Source organism: Brienomyrus brachyistius, chromosome 3 (assembly GCF_023856365.1).
Source record: "Brienomyrus brachyistius isolate T26 chromosome 3, BBRACH_0.4, whole genome shotgun sequence".
Lineage (NCBI taxonomy): Eukaryota > Metazoa > Chordata > Actinopteri > Osteoglossiformes > Mormyridae > Brienomyrus > Brienomyrus brachyistius.
This window is the reverse complement of record NC_064535.1, coordinates 14,055,089-14,074,948: the sequence shown is the minus strand read 5'-3', so window position 1 is coordinate 14,074,948 and position 19,860 is coordinate 14,055,089. Positions and strand designations below refer to the sequence as shown.

Genomic DNA, 19,860 nt, shown 5'->3' with positions numbered 1-19,860 from the left:
CACCTGAGGAGCAGTCCTGCTCTACTCGCCATTTTCAGGCCAGGGGTCCTGCTTTCACACTCTTCTGACTGGGGATACGCAGGCAGCTGGCCTCACCCTCAGCTAAGGCTGCCTCCAGACATCCCACATTGTTCTCATCTCCTCACTCCGTAACTTGCGGGCCGTCGGATGCGCAGTATGTGGAGAATTGGAAGGAAGCCAGTTGTACTTTATATTACACACGGACACTGAGTCGACCAAGTGAAGTCCAGAACTTTCTGCATGGGCAAGTAGATAAGCTGGAGAGACCTTTGTTTTGCCCGTCCCTCCTTCTGATATCTTCATTTTTCCCCGGTGTTGCACATAGATTTTTTTTTCCGATTATTATTTCTTTAAGAGCACTCCATGTCTGCAAAGCTACTTATAATGCTAAAAGTAATCACATCATTTTTTTCTCTCTCTCTCTCCTGGATTTATCTGTGTTTTCAATTAGCTGGCGGGAGAAGCTGTCAGGGTTTTCCGTGGGGGATTATTGGGGAAACTGATATACAGCAGTATTACGGCTGCGGAGCGTCACACACCTGCCTGCGCCCTATCAAAGCTGCCGCATTTGTCCCTGCAGGAACCGGAATCTCGTAACCTAGGAGTCACATCTCCGGGAGGCTGGGAGTATGACTGGAGGTCAGGGCTCAATATGCTTGCTTTTCCTGCCTCTGTCACCCGTCTGTCAGATAGATGAAGCTGCCTAATTTCTCCTGGGAAAACGATGTCTGAGGATTTGAATTCCGAGACCGATGTGCGGAAGCCGGGTAATTTTCAGGGAAATGGCGTTCTGGATGTGCAATGGAGCAGACCCGCGTATCAGGGAATGTCCTGTCTGTGCATGCCGATGCTCACATCGAAAGTAACAGTGCAAGGAGAGCGTGAAGCCGGCTTTATCTGCACAGCGGGGACAATGGGTACAGGGCCGATGTCCCCTAAGAGGAGCCATGGTCCTAATTAATGTGCCACGCTTCATTAGTCTACTATCCAGCCATTATAATGTGTGGACTTACACAAATGTTGTTTCAATTGAAAGCGTCATGTTTAAAAAACAGCTGAGTAATAAGTCTGGAGGGTTGAGTATCACTTTTGTGTGAAAGAGGGGCTTTACAGTATAGCAATGATCAAAACTCTAGTACTGTAGGGCGAATGCTGCGATGGGGAAAATGTATATATTTTAAACTTAAGTAGGACGCCAGGCACAAATGACTGGACAGGGAGTTTCCTTTGTACACAGTCCATCTTCCACAGCCCTCATCGTTAACAGCAGCAGTATTATCATGCTGATTTATTTATTTATTGTAGACGGAGGGGGAGTTAAACACCTCATATCATATTCATTAATTCTGCATGCTTGCCAAGAGGTGACCCAGGTGGGGGGGGATTCCGCAAGCATGTGTGAGCTGTCATGAGTGGAAAAACAATGCGTGTTGTGGCCCATGTGGTTTTGTTTGTGTGTGTTGGTATGCATTATGCATAATGTCCTGCTTTGAAAAATGAAAATAAATGCAGACAGTAGCAATAAGTGATGGTAATTCAGTATGGACAGTATGACCCACATCACTGGTCATACCAGAATCCTATTTTCTGTGATCACATTAGGTTGGATCTTTTTGTTGCTCCTGGAGGGCCAGTAGGAGGCAGTCGTCCCTCTGGGCAATATAACATACCCCAATTCGGAATGTTCAAGCTCTAAATATCCAAAGATAATACGTGGGAATAGTAGTTATTACTTGGTTTTTTTACCTTTAGTTACCAATGGAAGGTGCTTTGCCTACAAGGCTGGGGTGTGTGTTGTCATATACACGTCTAAAAATGACCTCATCAAGACAAGTTTGCTTTTTAAGCCTAATTGTATGATGAGTAGCATTACACAGAGGAATGTAAGTATATGTTTCTAAATTGTGGCTAAAGCGTCCAATCTATCCTTGCAGTTTGTAAATCGATTTAGTTTGTCTATATATTCCTAGAGAGCAACACTTACTACTGTTTTAAAGCAGAAAAATGTGTAATCAGTGATTTGTAGCTAAACGCGTTTCCCAGCCATCCCAGACCATGCCGTTTCACACAGACCCTTCCCTCCCTTGGTTTAATTGGGGGGCTAGAGGGCGCTCTCAGGTGCCACCCACCCACGTTGTCAAGCTGCGGGACGCCAGTCGGTTCACAACAGGACGCTTTACATAACGGCACAAAATGTCGAATTTCAATAAAATGCTCTCGAGGTCTCCTATGACCATGCAGGGGCTGAAGACTGTAGCGACACTCTGTTTTTTATTAGTGCCAACATATTTCTTGAGTCAGAATATTCTGCTGGGTATAGAAATTGCTCTGCTTGGCACTAATGTAAATTGTGCGTCATAAAAAATTCATCGCCCACGGCAGGCAAACTTTTCAGCGGACCTCTATAATTTAGATCAAATGCTGTCCTTTGGATGGATTTATACAAATTTTGTGGCCATCAGCCAACCTGCTTTTCAGGAGACGCCATCTAATCCCGCACCCTGTGGAAATGGCGTAGCCTTTGCGATGCTCAGTGTGCTGTACAACTGAAAAATGCCATTGTGCAGTTCAGGATTGATAGCCAAACCTGCATGTTTTGTATAGTATAAGTATTCCTGTAGTATATGTCAATGTTTCCCCCCTTAGCGGAAACATTACTTTAACCATAAATCTTGTCACACATACATTTCCTCTGGTAATACTTAAAATAGAGTTTCGTAAACTTGCTACGTTTTACGTTTGCTTACTATTGCTATACATTTTATTTACCGAGTAGCTTTTAATTCTATGAAAGTTAAAGCTACATTTAAAACTCAATTATATGTGTATAATATGTATGTGTTACAGAGCCCCGAAAGTCCCATACAGTAAAGTGATTTTTGTTTTAATCTTGTGCACACAAGTGATTTTCTTACTCAAGATAATTTACTATAAATTCATATGCATCTCGAAGGACTTGAGATACATATAGAAACCATATAATGGGCAGAATTCAGCGAATCTTTTTATTTTCGCATTAGAATGTCATACGACGAAATTCTTGCTGCTCTTGTATGGAGTGTCGAGCGCTCAATTTTGTGCACAAAATACAGTAATCTGTACGCAGAAGATAAAAAAAAAATCACCTTGCAAAAGATAAAGGGCTCCGTGGTACATATTTGTGTATATTAATTTATTTCTTTAGAAAGAAAAAATTTTAAAATGATTAACTTTATTGATCCCAGGGGTGGTTTTTGTTGTAATAAAATAATAAAATGTATCTCTAATAAATATAATTTTAAATACACACAATAATATGTTTGACCTTTTTATGAAAGTAAAAATATTTAGCAGTGATAGAAAATTATCCAAACAAAATGGCTATGTGCATTGCGGGGAGGTGTTGACTAAATAAAATAGTTTAAAAAAGAAAAAGGTGATATTGCTGAATTTCAGCGCTCCACCTCAGGCTATCCATTAAATGTAACGGCAAATTACTCTGCGTCGCAAAATTGACCACTCTGTGTTTGCACTCAGTCACTTTATGTCTGAGTGAACTCAATTCGTCAAGATTGCAGGCTTTTCATGAGGAATAACAACGGCCACTGAATCCAACGTTAGAAGTTAAGCTAAAAGTTTCTGGTGGCAGGAGAATATTGCCTTGTGTTGGATCTTGCTGTGCGATTAAGGGCATGTCAGGCTTTGTCATGTATTGTGCTGGACACCCTTTCACTGGGGGCAGATGACACGCCCCTGTTTGTCATTGTTTACATTTAAGGCCATTGAGGAAATGCTTCCTCTCTACAGCGAGACAGTTTTGGGGGGAAAAGTCTGTAATTTTAGTGTTTCTACATTTTTGTCTTGTGATTCGAAGAGGGCAAATTTGGAAGGGCAGCTTTATTGTTTACCCCAATGCTTCCCAGTCTGGTCCTCAGGGACCCACAGACACTCCACCTTGTAGCCAAAATGTGGACTGTCTGGTAGGGAGTTAAGATGGAGCAAAAACGTGGACCGTCCCTGTGTCCCTGAGGACCGGATTGGGAAACACTGGTAAAGCCAATAACAAGATGCCAACACAAAGTTCCTTGTAGAGCTGCTAACACTAGGCAGGGTCTCGCCCTGGTTCTGCAAAGGGGACTCAACATCTGCAAACTCTGAAGTGCCCGAGCTCATAGAGACCCCAGACACCTACTGTGACCAGCATTATACAAAGAGCCGGCGCACACTGACCCTGAAAGATGTCACATACACAACGACTTCGACACATAACAATGCAATATTTTGCTTGTTAGTTCCATCGACGTGCAGGGCAGACTTACCTTAGGAGATGGGTTTAATGGTTGAGAATTTCTTTTAATTATTGTGTTGTAACAGGCTGGGGCATAACATAATCTATTTTAGTAGGGAAAAAGTGGATTTTTCTGTGTGGGTGTGATGCAGTTTTTTCCTTTCAAATCAAAAGTTGTATGCGACATGCGACATGCACAGCAAATGTATGTCAGAAAAGGAATCATACACAAATGGTTTAATAAATATGCATTTTTTTAGTTCAATTTGTATTTCGACCAAAGTTTAACTCAATTTAATGTTAAATTTAATTGTATTAGCTATGGTGTTTGAGGTGGCCGAGCACACCTGAGATATGCCGGAATGTAGGAGCTGAACTGCGGTACAAATTAAGCAGCGATGCACGCGATTTTTCAATATCGAGTTTTCTTCCAGTAATGATTATTCATAGGCTAGCAAGAAGAGCATCGTCATTGCTGTTTGGCTGCCGCTAATCACCTTTTCTGCAGCTCTCTACGGGCCCTGGCAGTCATAAGATACAGACTATCAGCTCTATTTATACCAGGGGGTCATTAATTCGAATTAAACTCACCACAACATGCACCTGTCTGGTGGGCATAGTTAGTGAAAATGTAAGGAAACAAAGTGTGATACCTGGACCCGCATGGCGCCACCTCAGCAGGCAGTAAGACGAGAGAGGAATTTAAAAACGCAACGTCCCACAAAGGCGAAGGAGTTAAAGATGCTTATAATATATAAATGGTACTTTATCTTCTACATAATAACTTTTTTTTTGTTTTATAGCATTGCTGTAATGTACTACACTTCAGTCAGTAGTAGTAATAACACAATAATATTTTATAACAACACGGGATGCTTACCAGGATGAGAACTGAACAATCAAGGAAAAAGAGGACAGAAGGCTGAGAAAGGGTGGGGGCTCTATCCTGAGAGCTGCCTGCAAGGCCGCCCTGCTATAATTGGGCCATACAGTACATTACATACATTGCCACTCTATCAGGCTTAATGGATTTCAGCAGACTGTGAGTTTGCCTCTCAGCGTCGCTCGGTATTGGCCGCATGCATTCCAGCTCTTGGCTCCAATTTGGCCGTACCTTGTTCCGGCGTGTCCTCCCTGCCCTCCCTCCCTTCATCCGCTCTGGTCGGAGGCAATCGCCATTAGCCCTGCTCTACTGTGACAAGAGTGGCCTTCAGGTCACCGGGGGGTGGCAACTGGCAGGTGCCAGTTGGAAGGGGAGCGTTTCGTGTCGAAATACGCGGAAGTGAGTGGGAATGTTTAAAAAGTAAACCTGAAAGGGATTGAAATGAAAGCAGTTAGTGTCAGAGCAGATGCTCTAAGCAGAAGGTGTCCAATGACGATGTGACAGGGAGCAGCAGCCTGCGAGGTAACATGTACGAGGGGGGGGTCTTCTGATTTGTTTGGTCACTTATGGCAAAGATTGGGGCTGGATAGGGGTTAAGGTCGTCATTAGGGGTAAACCTATAGAAATGGATGGAGAGTCATTACAACCATATGAATATTAGCACTGTGTGTGTGTGAGTGTGTGTGTGTGTGTGTGTGTGTGTGAGTGTGTAAATACTATAGCACAGGTTCTGATTTTGCTTTCTTTCCCATTTTCCAAATCACTACAGCCAATAATAATCATGTGGGGACTGTGCAATCTCCATATGAAACAGTTTAGTCTTAACCCTCGCGAACCTGCTACACACACACACACACACACACACACACACACACACACACACACACAGCCTATGCCCCTACCCACCGCTGACCATCATTACTAAAATGCACACAGAGATAAACACACACTCCTGCCGTGGCTTAGCACTGACTCTCTCGCAGCAGGGCAGAGATCCCAACTCTCTCATCAACACATAGAGAAGCGGAGCAGAGAGACAGCCGTATGCAAATTCACTCTCCCCTGGTATTTGAACCAGTAACTGTCCTTCAGAGCATGTGGCACGCTTTTGCGGTCGCTTTTGCATTGGTGCACACGTATGTGTTTCTGTGTGTGTATGTTTGCATTTTTGTGTGTGTGCGTGTATGTGTGTGTATGTATACATATACGTTTGTCTGTGTCTGTGTCTGTATACGTGTGTTTGCGTGCAGACAAAATGCATGTGGGTCCTGGCAGAGCTCACCCCCTTTGTCTGTGCTAATGGTACACAGCATCATTTCCTGTCAGGGAAACACTATAAAAGCAGATTTACATTTCTGAATGACACCCCAGGGACAATCTGTGTAATTTCAGGCTGCTTTTCTGACCAGAGCAGGAGGGCACTTCAGAAACCCCCCCCATACAGTGATGTGGGCTCCATGCTGCCTGCTTATCCTTTGTTTCATTCTTACCCGCCATTACCCTGCCCCCCCCCCCCCCACCCCCCCAGCACCTTTAATATGGGCATGTGTCCCCTGTCTATTCCCAGCAAGCTCCAGTGTGGGCGGTCCCTTAACGTTGCTCCCTGTTCTGAATGCCTTCCAAATCCGAATTGAGAAGACAGTCTGGAACCTTGTTCTCGCTCTGCCCCCTGGTGGGTGGCTGCAAGCAATTTGAGGCCTCAGTCCAAAGAATCGAAATCGAAGCGGCCAAAGAAAGCTGTAGTGGGTGGGGCAACAGATAGGGCAAGGCCGCTTCCCATTGCTTGGTAGGGGGTAGTAAGGCGGGACGAATGGCACGGGGGCAGAGCGTGTATGCAGATTGACAGTTTTGCCAGTAAGGTCAGTCACCTTGTTAATGCAGTCCGGTGAGGTTTGGGGTGTGATTCCTCAGATTCAGAGATACCTTTAACAAAATATATCCCCATCTCTGCTATACAACTCCAAGGCTCATGGCCCATAATACTAAGCGGTAAATTTTTGTGGATCAGTGTTTCTGCTCTGATGGTAATTATCAGACAGCTTACAAGAATATGAGCAACTGAATTGACTGGGTCATTCGCTCAGCATGTGTGAGCGAGTGATTGAGTGATGAAGACCATCTCATTTAAGCACCAGCTGGTGGAGATTTGACATTCTGCACATAACTCAGCAAATATTAAGATATGTGTTTGTTTATGCGTGTGTGTTTCTATGTGTGCTTGTGTGTTTGTATTCCTCTATGTGTTTGTATGTGTGTGTGTGTGTGTGCTTGTGCATGCCAGGTTTGTGTCCCGTGTCATCGGTCAGACGGCCAGAGGGGTTGTAATTCCAGACAGGGCCAGCTGAGCAGGCAAACCAATTTACAGCCATCGTGCCCCCAGTGAGTATATACGGGAGGCCAGGCTACCAGCAAGTGCCCTGACTCTGCACCCTCCGCAAGAGGGGGTGGCTTGGGGATAAGGGAATGGGAAACCAGACCAAACCCAGCTCTCACCAGTCACCAGGGTGAGAGTCACGCCTTCCTGAGGGGCCGTTTCCCCTCTTTTTGTATCCCTGATGAACTGCGTGATGTAACGCCGGCATGATCATTTTGCCGGCATGAGGAATGATAGGTGGCTCTAGCAGCTTCCATTACTTACAGCCTAAGAGGTGTGCTACCCGTTGGTAATTAGCAGACTTCTAAATGGGCGTTTGGGGCGAGACGGCAGACCATAAATTAGCAAGAGTCAAGAGGTGTAATAGACACGTCAGGGGAGCAAGTGACCTGACAAAGAATGACACTGGTGATTTGATGGCAGATACATTTATAATGGCCTGCCACTGTGCTCTGTGTCTGTCCGTCTGATATTAAGGCTTTTAATTCATGACAAACTTGAAGTAAACACAGTAAAAATACTATATCTCACACTCACCAGAGTGCAGAGACACACACACAAACATACACAAGCACACACACACACACTCCTCTATTCTGCAGGTGACCGGGCCATTGTTGTCACCCAGTCTCCTCTCTCTCTACCCTTGATCCTCAATCTGCAGTAATTACTTGTGGGCCCAGTCCCCCCATACCATCCTATATCCTAGGACCATTACCTCACCCCTTCTCTCCCGCCGAGGGCACAACAATGGACTGAAAAGCCCCCCCCCCCAACACAAGAGGTTAACCTGTCCTTCTCTCCCTTTTATGGAGAGACGCGGTGAAGCTCTGCAGAGGGCTGCAATCCGCACACGTCCTGGAGAAGCATGCTGGGTAGATGGATAACACATTCTGGCTGGGTTAAAACGTACATGGCGAATGTGGGATTTTACATGGGAAATCCGGTTCGCTAAAGTCCTGAGGAGTCGCTCCGGCTGAATAAGAACGTACATGGCGAATGTAGGATTTTACTTGGGAAATCCGGTTCGCTGAAGTCCAGGGGAGTCGCTCCAGCTGGATTAAAACGTACATGGTGAATGTAGGATTTTATACGGGAAATCCGGTTCACTGAAGTCCTGAGGAGTCACTCGCGCTGAATTAAAATGTACATGTGAATGTAGGATTTTACACAGGAAATCCAGTTCACTGAAGCCCTGAGGAGTCGCACTGCTCACCGGATTGCGGCTCTGGCCTTTTCCGAGGAGTATACATCTCCGGCTCAGATTGCTATTGATCTAAGGAGCACCTGCCCATGAATTTATACGTTCTACTACAGACCTGATGGATAGACGAGCTGTGCAGGTGGGGGTGGGGGCTGCCAGCAGGGGGTTTGTTGGGGGGGCAGGGGTGTTATTACTTTTAGCAGGCAACACCCTCGTGGTAGACTCACTGTCGACCTGGCCTTGCTGGGGAAGCGAGCAGAGGAGCAGAGCCAGACTGCTGGGACGCCCAACGCCCGAGCTCACAGCCCGCTACCCGCCCGCTACCCGCCCGCTACCTGCCCGCGGCCTCCTCCACGGCCCGGTTCTAATTTGGCGGTGCTCCCTGGTCCCTCCCGCCCACCATCCGTTCCCCCTGCCTGTGTTGCGTGCCATGGGAGTGGAACATGGCCCAGCCGCCTGGCAGCCATGATGTTCGCAAAAGCCAAAGCCTGTATCTGGAAGGGAGATTTCTAACCGCACACGTGTCGGTGTGTGTGTGCGTGTGTGTGTGCATTTGCACAAGGGCATCAAAAATTAATGAGTTTATTTGGGAAGTAGCTTTTATTACATGTGCACAGATATGCACAGTAATTACCCTGTTCTTCTGCTTATAATTACATCAGATATTGATTAGGAATATGTACACAAACGGCAGTTAGCAGACTTTTACAGGGAATGATTGATGCGTGAGCAATGGAGGGGCCTCCCGCGGGAGGTGACAGGGGCTCGATAAGGGGCGGCGTCCACACGCACACGTCGGGGGGGTGGGGGGGTAGGGAAGGGTGTAGCCGGAGGATTCAGCGGCGTCTTATCGGCTGCTGTCTGCCGGCCCCATCTGCCGACCGTAATTAGTGTGCAACGAGCGCTGAAGCCAGCTGCTGCGGAGAGACGGGGGGGGGGGGGGGGGGGGGGCGAGGAGCGAATGAGGAGGCGCGAGGAGTACACAGGGAGGCGCCGTCGCAACCTGTGGCCCATTTCCTATAAACTACGGCATCGGTATATATTATAGATACTCGGGGGGTTGTGGGGTAATGACTGTAATCAGTGGCAGAGAGGATGAGCCCTGAAAACAGGCTTTAAATTACTGTGAACAGCAGCTCAGATCTGGCAGCAGAGAGACAGAGGGTTTGCTGCATCATTGTTGCTGTCTTTTCTGTCTGTGACTAACCACCTTCCACCTTTCTGTGTCCATACAGGTAACACCAACAGCATGTTTGCCCTAGACTACATCAGTGGCTCCCTCACGGTGAACGGGCAGCTAGACAGGGAGAATCCCCTCTACTCCGTGGGCTTCATCCTCACTGTCAGGGTAAGGGGCCCAGCCGCGGGGGTTTGGGAGGATCAGGCTGGAGCAGTGTAGCCGGGGAAGATGGAAAAACCGTGTGACGCTCAGCGGACTCCTGTAGATTGCAGCTGTACTTTCGGCCAGTCCGGTTCCCCTCGTCACTCTGCTCGTGGACACTTTGCTCTGTGATCCATCATGTCTGCAGTAGCACGGCGTGGCGTTAATGCTTCCTGTCTGATGTATTATTGACCTGGCCGTTGAGAACCAGCACCCAGACGCTCTGCTGATCCCCAGAGCGCCTCCGTCGCTCCCGTTACAGGCAGCTGTTTGATGCCGTATCAGAAGCAGATGTGTGCAGACAGAGTAGCTAAACACATTTATGACACGTTTCTGAAGTGAGGGGTTGAGCCTTGCTTCTTAACAAACCACTAGACTGGCTTGGGGGCTTGGTATCTTCCATGTGACCCCCCCGTTCAACAGTGTGCCCAACAGGATGAAACCATGGTGGCTGTTGAGCCGGGGTGATTCTAGGATTTTTTTAAGGTTGGGGGCTTAAGAGAAGCCATAATTCATACAGAGGAGCCAACCTAATTCTTAGCCAAAGATGTGCTTGGAATTGGTGAGTGATGGGGGAAGGGGCACTCTAGGACCAACAGCTGGGGTCAGTGCCCCAATGGTCCCACCTCTTTATATACCTCTGTAGCTGGATCTGGTTTGTCACCCCCCCCCCCCCCCCCACTCTTCAGTGTTTCCTTTCTCAAAATGTTCCAGGTTTCCTCCTACAGATTCCTTCCTCGACAGATGTGGACCTCAGTTGTTGCCTGTATGGATCTCTGAGGGAGAGCCATGACGGAGTTGTGAGGGAATGTCTTAGTGAGAGAGCGGGGGGTGTAGTGAGGAAGCAGAATAAGGAGATACGAGAGAAGGGAATATATTGAGAGAGAGAAGAAGAATTGGAAGCATGGTGTAAGGAAGAAAGAGGAGAATGGAGCAGAGCCTGGCTGTGGGTAGGGAACGGTACAGTGGATGTTGTCGTGTTTTTGCACAAGTGTAATAAAATTTTACAATCAACAATCAATCACCACTGAATCCGTAAAAGAACATAAAACACCAATGCATTAAACATAAACCGATGTTCAACTAAAATAACGCAATGAATCTCAAGTGCAAGAAATGAATTTGTGAAAAGAGAAAGAGTGGAACAGAAGGATGGAGTTTAATTGAGTGAGGAAGAGAGTGATGCATTTATGAAGGAAACAGTAAAGGAGTTCTCGGGGAGAGAGAGAGGCAGACACAGGCACCGGCAAGCACAGGGCAGATCATTCACATGCGGCAGGAAATGCTAGTGCTGCACGGGAAAACACAGGGCAGATCTTACACATGTGGCAGAAAATGCTAGTGCTGCACGGACCAATACAGGGCAGATCTTACACATGTGGCAGAAAATGCTAGTGCTGCACGGACAAACACAGGGCAGATCATTCACATGCGGCAGGAAATGCTAGTGCTGCACGGACAAACACAGGGCAGATCATTCACATGCGGCAGGAAATGCTAGTGCTGCACGGACCAATACAGGGCAGATCTTACACATGTGGCAGAAAATGCTAGTGCTGCACGGACAAACACAGGGCAGATCTTACACATGTGGCAGGAAATGCTAGTGCTGCACGGACAAACACAGGGCAGATCATTCACATGCGGCAGGAAATGCTAGTGCTGCACGGACCAATACAGGGCAGATCTTACACATGTGGCAGAAAATGCTAGTGCTGCACGGACAAACACAGGGCAGATCTTACACATGTGGCAGGAAATGCTAGTGCTGCACGGACAAACACAGGGCAGATCATTCACATGCGGCAGGAAATGCTAGTGCTGCACGGGCAAACACAGGGCAGATAATTCACATGCGGCAGGAAATTCTAGTGCTGCACGGGCAAACACAGGGCAGATCATTCACATGCGGCAGGAAATGCTAGTGCTGCACGGGCAAACACAGGGCAGATCATTCACATGCGGCAGGAAATGCTAGTGCTGCACGGGCAAACACAGGGCAGATCATTCACATGCGGCAGGAAATGCTAGTGCTGCACGGGCAAACACAGGGCAGATCATTCACATGCGGCAGGAAATGCTAGTGCTGCACGGGCAAACACAGGGCAGATCATTCACATGCGGCAGGAAATGCTAGTGCTGCACGGGCAAACACAGGGCAGATCATTCACATGCGGCAGGAAATGCTATTGCTGCACGGGCAAACACAGGGCAGGTCTTTACTAAAATGGAGCTCAACAACAATGTAGAAATTACATTAACAAATTAATCTACACCCACAGAAACTCATGTCTGATGCCTGTTGAACACAAGTTCATTCCAAGGCTATCAGACTCTATCATCCACTCGTCTCCTAACTGGCAGTGTGGCCTATTTATATATTATTGTTCTGTATTTTTATTTTTAGGCTACATATTTACTGAGGCTACGGAGCAGCAGCTCAGCAGGGATTTTCTCCCCCATGCAGTTTGGGGAATCACTGATGTCTGAATGTGTGTGTGATTTGGGCAGGCATCCCATACAGGGTGTTCCCAGCCCTGAACCCCCTCAGACACACTTCAGGCATGCTGGCCCAGTCCTAAATAAGCACTTATGCAAATCCTGTATAAACACTATAGAAGGATTTCAAGAGCATCAGTGTACAGGAATAACCAATATTTGAATCTGCAACCTCTCCTTGGCAGGTTCTGTTTCGTAGAGGCAGGGGTGTATACAGGGGTGGGGCCTGGGCACTGGCACCAGCTGAAAGCTGATTGGCCCCCAGACTGCCCCCCTCACCTGTCACTAACCGATTCAACAGATATTACTGGCTATTGATGAGGTTGGCTCCTCTGTATGCACTATGGCCCCTCTTATGCCCCCCTCCTTAAAAATGCCAGAATCAGAACAGCTTAGAAGACTGCTGGCCAAAACAGACACAACAGCAATGCTACTACTGAATAGTTTATCTTTTTAAGGTGACTCCTCTACTGTTTGCTTCACTTCTTTGCTTTTTCTCTGTGCTCAGGTCTTGCCTTTTGTGTGGCCCCACAGTTTGGTACTTAGCTCGCATGCACGAAAGTCCCACCAACTTTGGCTCCGCATCACATTCTTGGCCAAATTTAGTCCTTGATTGAAATCGATGACCACTGCAGAAGAATTACGTGCTCAAAAAAACATATTTATAAGTTATGGATTTCTGCTTCTCTTCACACCTTCTCCTATATGATCTTCGCCGAGTCTTGCCCAGTCTTTAGGGGTGCTATTGATTTGGGGTATGAGGCTAATAAAACTAATTCCTCAACTTCACAAGTCTGGGCTTCACTATACGTTGGACCTGCTGTATCTTGGTGTGTGGGCGGATGGGGATGGGGGTGGGGGGGGGGTCACGGGGGTGTACCCATCATACCGTATCTAACACGGCACCTATCAGCAAGACATAATGACCCACAGTCACAGGTTCCCATAATGCCGTACTTCCAGACACAAGCAATGGATTTGTCAGTGATTGTTTCCCTTCAACAGAACTCATCGTTCTTTAATCTTATCATCAGGAGCCCACCCCCCCGCCCCCCGTGGTGACCTATCCTTGCCACCACTTTGTCCCCATTTCCTCGCACCTCCTTCTGTCTTGATGCAATAACAGCGCGGCTTTGAATCTGCGGATACCAAGAATGGACTAGCAGCCGCTTTTGCAATATATTTTCTCTCAACCCTTCAATTCCATCCTCTATACATCATCGCCAGTGTGGCTCTCAGTCCTGGCCAATAGGAATAATATAACCAGTCCAAATATTCTGTCTTCTAAAGGTATTCTACTTCATTTTATTACTACTCTACTACCGTCTTACTCCTTTAGTTTCACCCTCAGTCCTTTGTCGTTTTTCTCCTTCAGGCCACTGAGTTGAATGAGGACCGCACACCCTCCACGGCCTCAGTCTTCACCACCTTCACCATCCTGGTGGTGGACAAGAACGACAACGCCCCTCAGTTCAACAGCTCCGAGTACCGCGTGCGCATCACCGAGCTAGCTCAAGTGGGCTTCGCCCTGCCACTCTTCATTCAGGTGGAGGACAAGGATGAGGTACGGCCCGGCGCCAAGGTCCCAGACGCCAAATGTCAAGCGTGCCATTCACCGCTCTTATCCCTCACTTGGCAGGTGTTTTTATCCAAATCGACTCTGAGACCTTAGCGCTTTATAATTACTTTTAGATGGGGGTATATTTTCATGGAGCAGCCCGGGTTAATTACCTTGCTCTAGTAAAAGCATGAGGCTTCTCCTAGGATTTTAACACATAAGAGTCTGCCTTCTTTTCCTTTAGGCAGTATTATACTATAAACAATACCGCAAGTGACATGCATCCTTGACATAGGATTGTACAGGTATATGTCGACTGTGCCAGAGGGTGTGATGTGTGGTTCTGCGGGTTAGTGCCAGTGATTCGGAAGTCACTGGTTCAAGCCTCGTCCTCGACAGAGTTGTCAGATGTCTGATAACCCCGAAAAGCTCCAGGGCCACCAAATCAATGGCCTGACCCTGAACTCACACTTCAAGCTTCTATATGAATGAGTCTGTCTCAAAGGAGAGCTTGATGGGTTTTGCAGAAGGAAGCTTTGCAATGTAACTTTTTTTAAATGATAGGTTTGTACAAGTTGTTTTATAGTGATTCCCCCGCTATATCGCGGTTCAGCTATCATGCTCCCGCTATATCGCGGTTCAGCTATCGCGCTCCCGCTATATCGCGGTACAGCTACCGTTACCCCACTATATCGCGGTTCAGCTATCATGCTCCCGCTATATCACGGTTCAGCTATCGCGCTCCCGCTAAATCGCGGTTCAGCTATCGCGCTCCCCGCTATATCGCGGTACAGCTACCGTTACCCCACTATATCGCGGTTCAGCTATCGCGCTCCCGCTATATCGCGGTTCAGCTACCGCGCTCCCGCTATATCGCGGTTCAGCTATCGCGATCCCGCTATATCGCGGTACAGCTACCGTTACCCCACTATATCGCGGTTCAGCTATCGCACTCCCACTATATCACAGTTCAGCTATCGCGTTCCCGCTATATCACGGTTCAGCTATCACGCTCCCGCTATATTGCGGTACAGCTATTGTTACCCCCCGCTATATCGTGGATTTTTCCCCCGGCGCATGACAGTTCTCTGCGTATCGCTTACCTTGCTTGTGGTGTCATAGTTGTCAGCAAACTTTTTGTGAGCTTTTTGTTTTGTTTTAAGGCCTGTAATTTAAGGTTTAAACTATAAAAAAATGTTTATTTATATGGTCTTTCTATATTGCAGATTTTCACCTATCGCTGATGGGTCTGGAACGTAATTTCCGCGATAGGCGGGGGATCACTGTACACAGTTAAAATTGAATGGTACAGATGCATCTGTGCTGTTTTGAAATTAGCACTAAGCCACAAGTTATGGGAGCTCCTAGCTCTTTGTTGCAGCCATCGGTTGTCAGCCCACGGAAAGGTGCCTCCAACAGGCATGTTGAACAGCATCCCCTCTAGTCTTACATCCTGTGTCTGCCAGCTCCCATCAGGACGTATCCAGCAGGCACACGCGTGGGATGGCAGACGCACCAGCGTGAGGCAAAAACACCAAGACGATCAGGCAGCCGCTAACTCCTGCACTCTGTGACTAGGAGCACATTCAACTCGACTACAATTTAATTTGCTTTGGAAGAGATGGGATAGAGCGTCAAATTATAGCTAACGAGGAAAATCAATCACCCGAGTTGAGATAAGCCAAAAGCTAGTCAACTCTGATTGATTCCCGCACGGCGGTGGCCAGGATGGAATTTGACAGATAACTGTGAGTCAAGTGGAGGGAGGGGTGAGCTGTGGTTTGGGGGACATAGAGATGAATAGGATGTGAGAGAATGATGGGGGTGAGAGTAGCATGCCTTTTTTGGGGGGGCAGCAAAACAATGTTAGAGTAGAAGGTGAAGGAAATGTGATATTTAAATCCTGGTTCTTTGGAAATGTGTCCGATAGTTTATTTTGATTTTTTTTGTCATAGTGATAATACACTAAAGTAACAGTGATCGATACAGTAGGTGTGTCCTCAAAAGGTGGTCAGATGCTTGGCATGTTTTAAGCTTCAATGGAGCTCAGCCCTTCACAGACTCCTCCTTGGTCCATTCCTGGACCATTGTGCCCCAGAGTTTGTGGGGCAAGTATGATAACATCTGTGAATTTGCTTTTGAAAAAATGAATGGATTTTTGGGGTGTCTGGCTTTTCAGATATGGGGAGTGAGCATCTTGGGCTGCAGTCTGTTCAAAATGTCTGGACATTGCTGCGTTGAATAGATTTACATTGTTGTAAAACTCATGGGAGTTTGAAGCAGTCAGGAAATAATTCTTATCGAAAGGCCTAGTATTGAAGAAACACTTAAGATGGTAGGTAAAGGGTTATGCAATATTTTAATACAGTGTTTTCCAATCCGGTCCTCAGGGAACCACAGTCGGTCCATGTGTTTGCTCCCTCCGAGCTCCCTGCCAGACAGTCCACAGTTTTGCTCAGAAACATATACTGTCTGTGGGTCCCTGAGGACCGGATTGGGAAACACTGCATTAATATACTGGTTTGTAGTGTGTAATACTTATACCCCTTATTGTCCAGTCATCCAAAAACATCCGTACACATCGATGGACACAACCATGCAGGTAGAAAGCCAGGCGCAGGAAAAAACACACACAAGACGCACACTGACAGACAAAAACAGGTAGACAGGTGTGGATCAGTCTAAACATGCAGGTACAGATGAATGAGTCCTAACATAGAAATCAATAAACATCCAGAACTGTTTCCACGTTAGCATACGTATTCTCAGAAAAAAAATAAAAAAGCAAAACAAGTTGACTGCCAAACTACACGTGGGATCCCAACAAAATATGTCAGACGGCCTGCTTAATTTGAGCATGACCAACAGAATCAGACATACGGAGAGACCGGCCAGATGGATTACTAATCTTGTCAATCACAAACGCGCTCTCTCACAAACACATGTGAGGACACACACACGCGTGCTCACACAGTCACACGCATCTCCCTTCAACTCCAGCTTTTTTGAGCCGATTGTCTCAAACTGTACTGCTGACAGCACCTTTTAGCTACAGGAGAAGGGTAATGATCAAATGGATTGGCAGTTACTATTATGGGCTATCTGTGGTGACATCTCACTATATTGGATGGTTTTTAAATGGAAGGCAACAGCCCTGATGGTTTTTAAAGGATTAAAAAATGGAGAGGGAGAGGCCGTTTTGTCCATTGCGATGGAGGAGCACCGATTGTGATCTCTCCTCGTTCATTCAGTGTAGAGTTAGTTGCTTCAGAACACAGAATATCTGCCATGAAGATCACAGGCACGCCTCTCCTGTATTGACTCCCTCTGAAGTTTTCACTGCTGTCTGCATGTGTGCAAATGTAATATCCGGCCCAGACAGAAAAGCCTGAAGTGCCCCCCCCCCCCCCCCCCCCCCCCGCCGGTGCTGAGGTGCAATCTGACCCATGCTGCTTCTATTGGGAAAGTTCTAAACTTACAAATTCATTGTCTTCAGAGGCTGGTTCATTTGAGCATTACTGCATGACATTAGGACAGACCTCTTGGGAAGAGAAGCTACAGCCCAGAATGTGTGTTATGGGTTCATAGCCCATGTGATTATGGGTGTACATTACAGTATGTAATGCATGCATTTTTGGGAAATAAAAGAAAAAATACAAAGCATTTTGTGTGTGTGTGTGTGTGTGTGCATGCGTGTGTGTCTGTGTATTAGGTATACTTTACATTCTGGGGACCAAATATCACCCAAATTGTCATTAAAAACCTATTATTTTTGACATTGTGGGGACTATTTTTCACAAACACACACACAAGTATTTGTGACCTTTAAAGTGCCAATGGTAATAACATGTATGTCAATGGTATGTATTTAGTGGTTTCTGTAGAGTGGTGTTACCTTGTTGTGGAGCAGTCGATGTCATGAAGAGCTTATGATGAACTTCAGTTCATTATGAAACACCAACATCCACTGATAACTAAACCTTTAAATAGTTTATTACTCTCCTCATAAAAGGAGGACAGTTATGTTCCATCAGGCCTGTAAATCTTTCCTGTTGTACATATAATTTTCCGTTTTGGAGAAATATTCATCTGTCTCATCCCTTCTTGGCCTGGGGAAAACTTGCATGCCACCATCACGTGTCTGCGGCCTGCAGCATGTAGCCAGGAAGAGCCCTTCGTCAGGGACCGATGCCTTCTGACGGAGTGCGAGCTGCAGGGCCGCTAAGAATGATCCAGGCTGCGGTTTGTTATTCATTCCCCTGGCCTTTAATCTTTTTTTTCCTCTTTCTCTCTCTCATTCCTTATCAGAAACGGTACACTTCAGGTTAAATGTTTATTGAACTCCGAAACAATTTTCCTCCTGTGGATCAATTGGGCCCGTCGTCGTCATCGTGAGCCACTTCGCCAACAAATGGATTCCTGCAGAAATGGGAAAAGGGACCATCGGGGGTGGGGGGGGGGGGGTGGGGGGGAGGCGCACAGGGGGATTATAATTTGCCGCCTGTGGCGACACAGTTCATTACGCTAACCGCCACCGCACCGGGACGGCGTTTGAAGCCGTGTTGAGCCACAGCTTGTAGGTGCTGTGAATTGATAAGGACGACCCCCCCTGGCGCTAATGCTGATTTACGAAGAGGAGGATACAGAGATGATGGGGGGTAGATTGAAAGTCTAGCGGGGAGAGCGGGGGCTGAAACACCTAGACTAAGCTGAGACGCTAAGGTGAGCGGGAGAAGACCATGTAGCTGCATGGGGGAGATAAGGATCAGTGGGTCGATTCCCATGTTTTGGGCTAATAAATCCATTTCACAGTGGACTAAACCAGCTTATGCTCTGGAGTTTCTGCCTCTCTGCGAGCTGGTAGTGAGCTCTCGTCCCAGCAGGTCTCGATCTGTTGTGTGTGTGTGGGCTCCTACTCAGGCACAGAAATGTAAGGCGGGGTGCTAAGCGAGACCCTTTGATTATTGTGCTTTACTCTCATCATCTTCCCACCCCTCTTGATCAGCAGTTTGTGAACAGTCTCTTGACCCGCCTTCTCAAAAGGGACATGTGACTCTCCCCACCTAACCTGTACAACAAACCCCCCCCCACCAAAAACAAACAAACAAACAAAAACCCAAGTTTTTTTTTGGTCTGATAACACTAAGACGGGATGAGCGGTAGTGAAGGAGCGCAGAGCCCTGAATGGTAATGAGGATGCTGCAGGCTTTGATTTTCTGTGACTTAATCTGTCGGATGACAGTTATCTGACTGCCATTGGCAGATGTTTGTTTTTTCCCGTGAGGAATGTAGTGAAACCAGCAAGAGCAGAAAACATATTCGAACAACCATACGTTGACTTTTGCATATGTTTTCTTTTTAAAAATCAGGCCCTGTGTGTGTATGTGTATATATGTATATATTAATATCCTTTTATAAACTCACAAATGATTATGATGATATATTACTCCAGTACACTAAGAGCATGATATTGCATCCTTATTGTTATTGTCTTGGAAATCATCATTAAAAATTAATAAAAAACGGAACTGTGTCTCTGTTTGATGTCAAGCTCACTTTTCTTCACATGTGTAGCCTTGAATTTTGAATTTGTTCTTTAGTTTGTTGTTTTGTTTCTCATTTTCTCTTTCTACTAACCCCTCTCTCTTTCCCTTTGTCTATTTCTATCATCCC

The 19,860-nt window shown here is 46.6% G+C and overlaps 1 protein-coding gene across 1 annotated transcript in view; it reads left to right on the top strand.

The window, feature by feature from the left end:
* cdh23 (cadherin-related 23) overlaps positions 1–19,860 on the top strand; it is a 188,409-nt gene that overhangs the window by 87,482 nt on the left and 81,067 nt on the right. The window contains exons 11-12 of the mRNA XM_049007874.1: positions 9,985–10,097; positions 14,005–14,193. Of these exons, the coding sequence (XP_048863831.1) occupies positions 9,985–10,097; positions 14,005–14,193 (302 nt within the window). The remainder of the gene's footprint in view (positions 1–9,984; positions 10,098–14,004; positions 14,194–19,860) is intronic.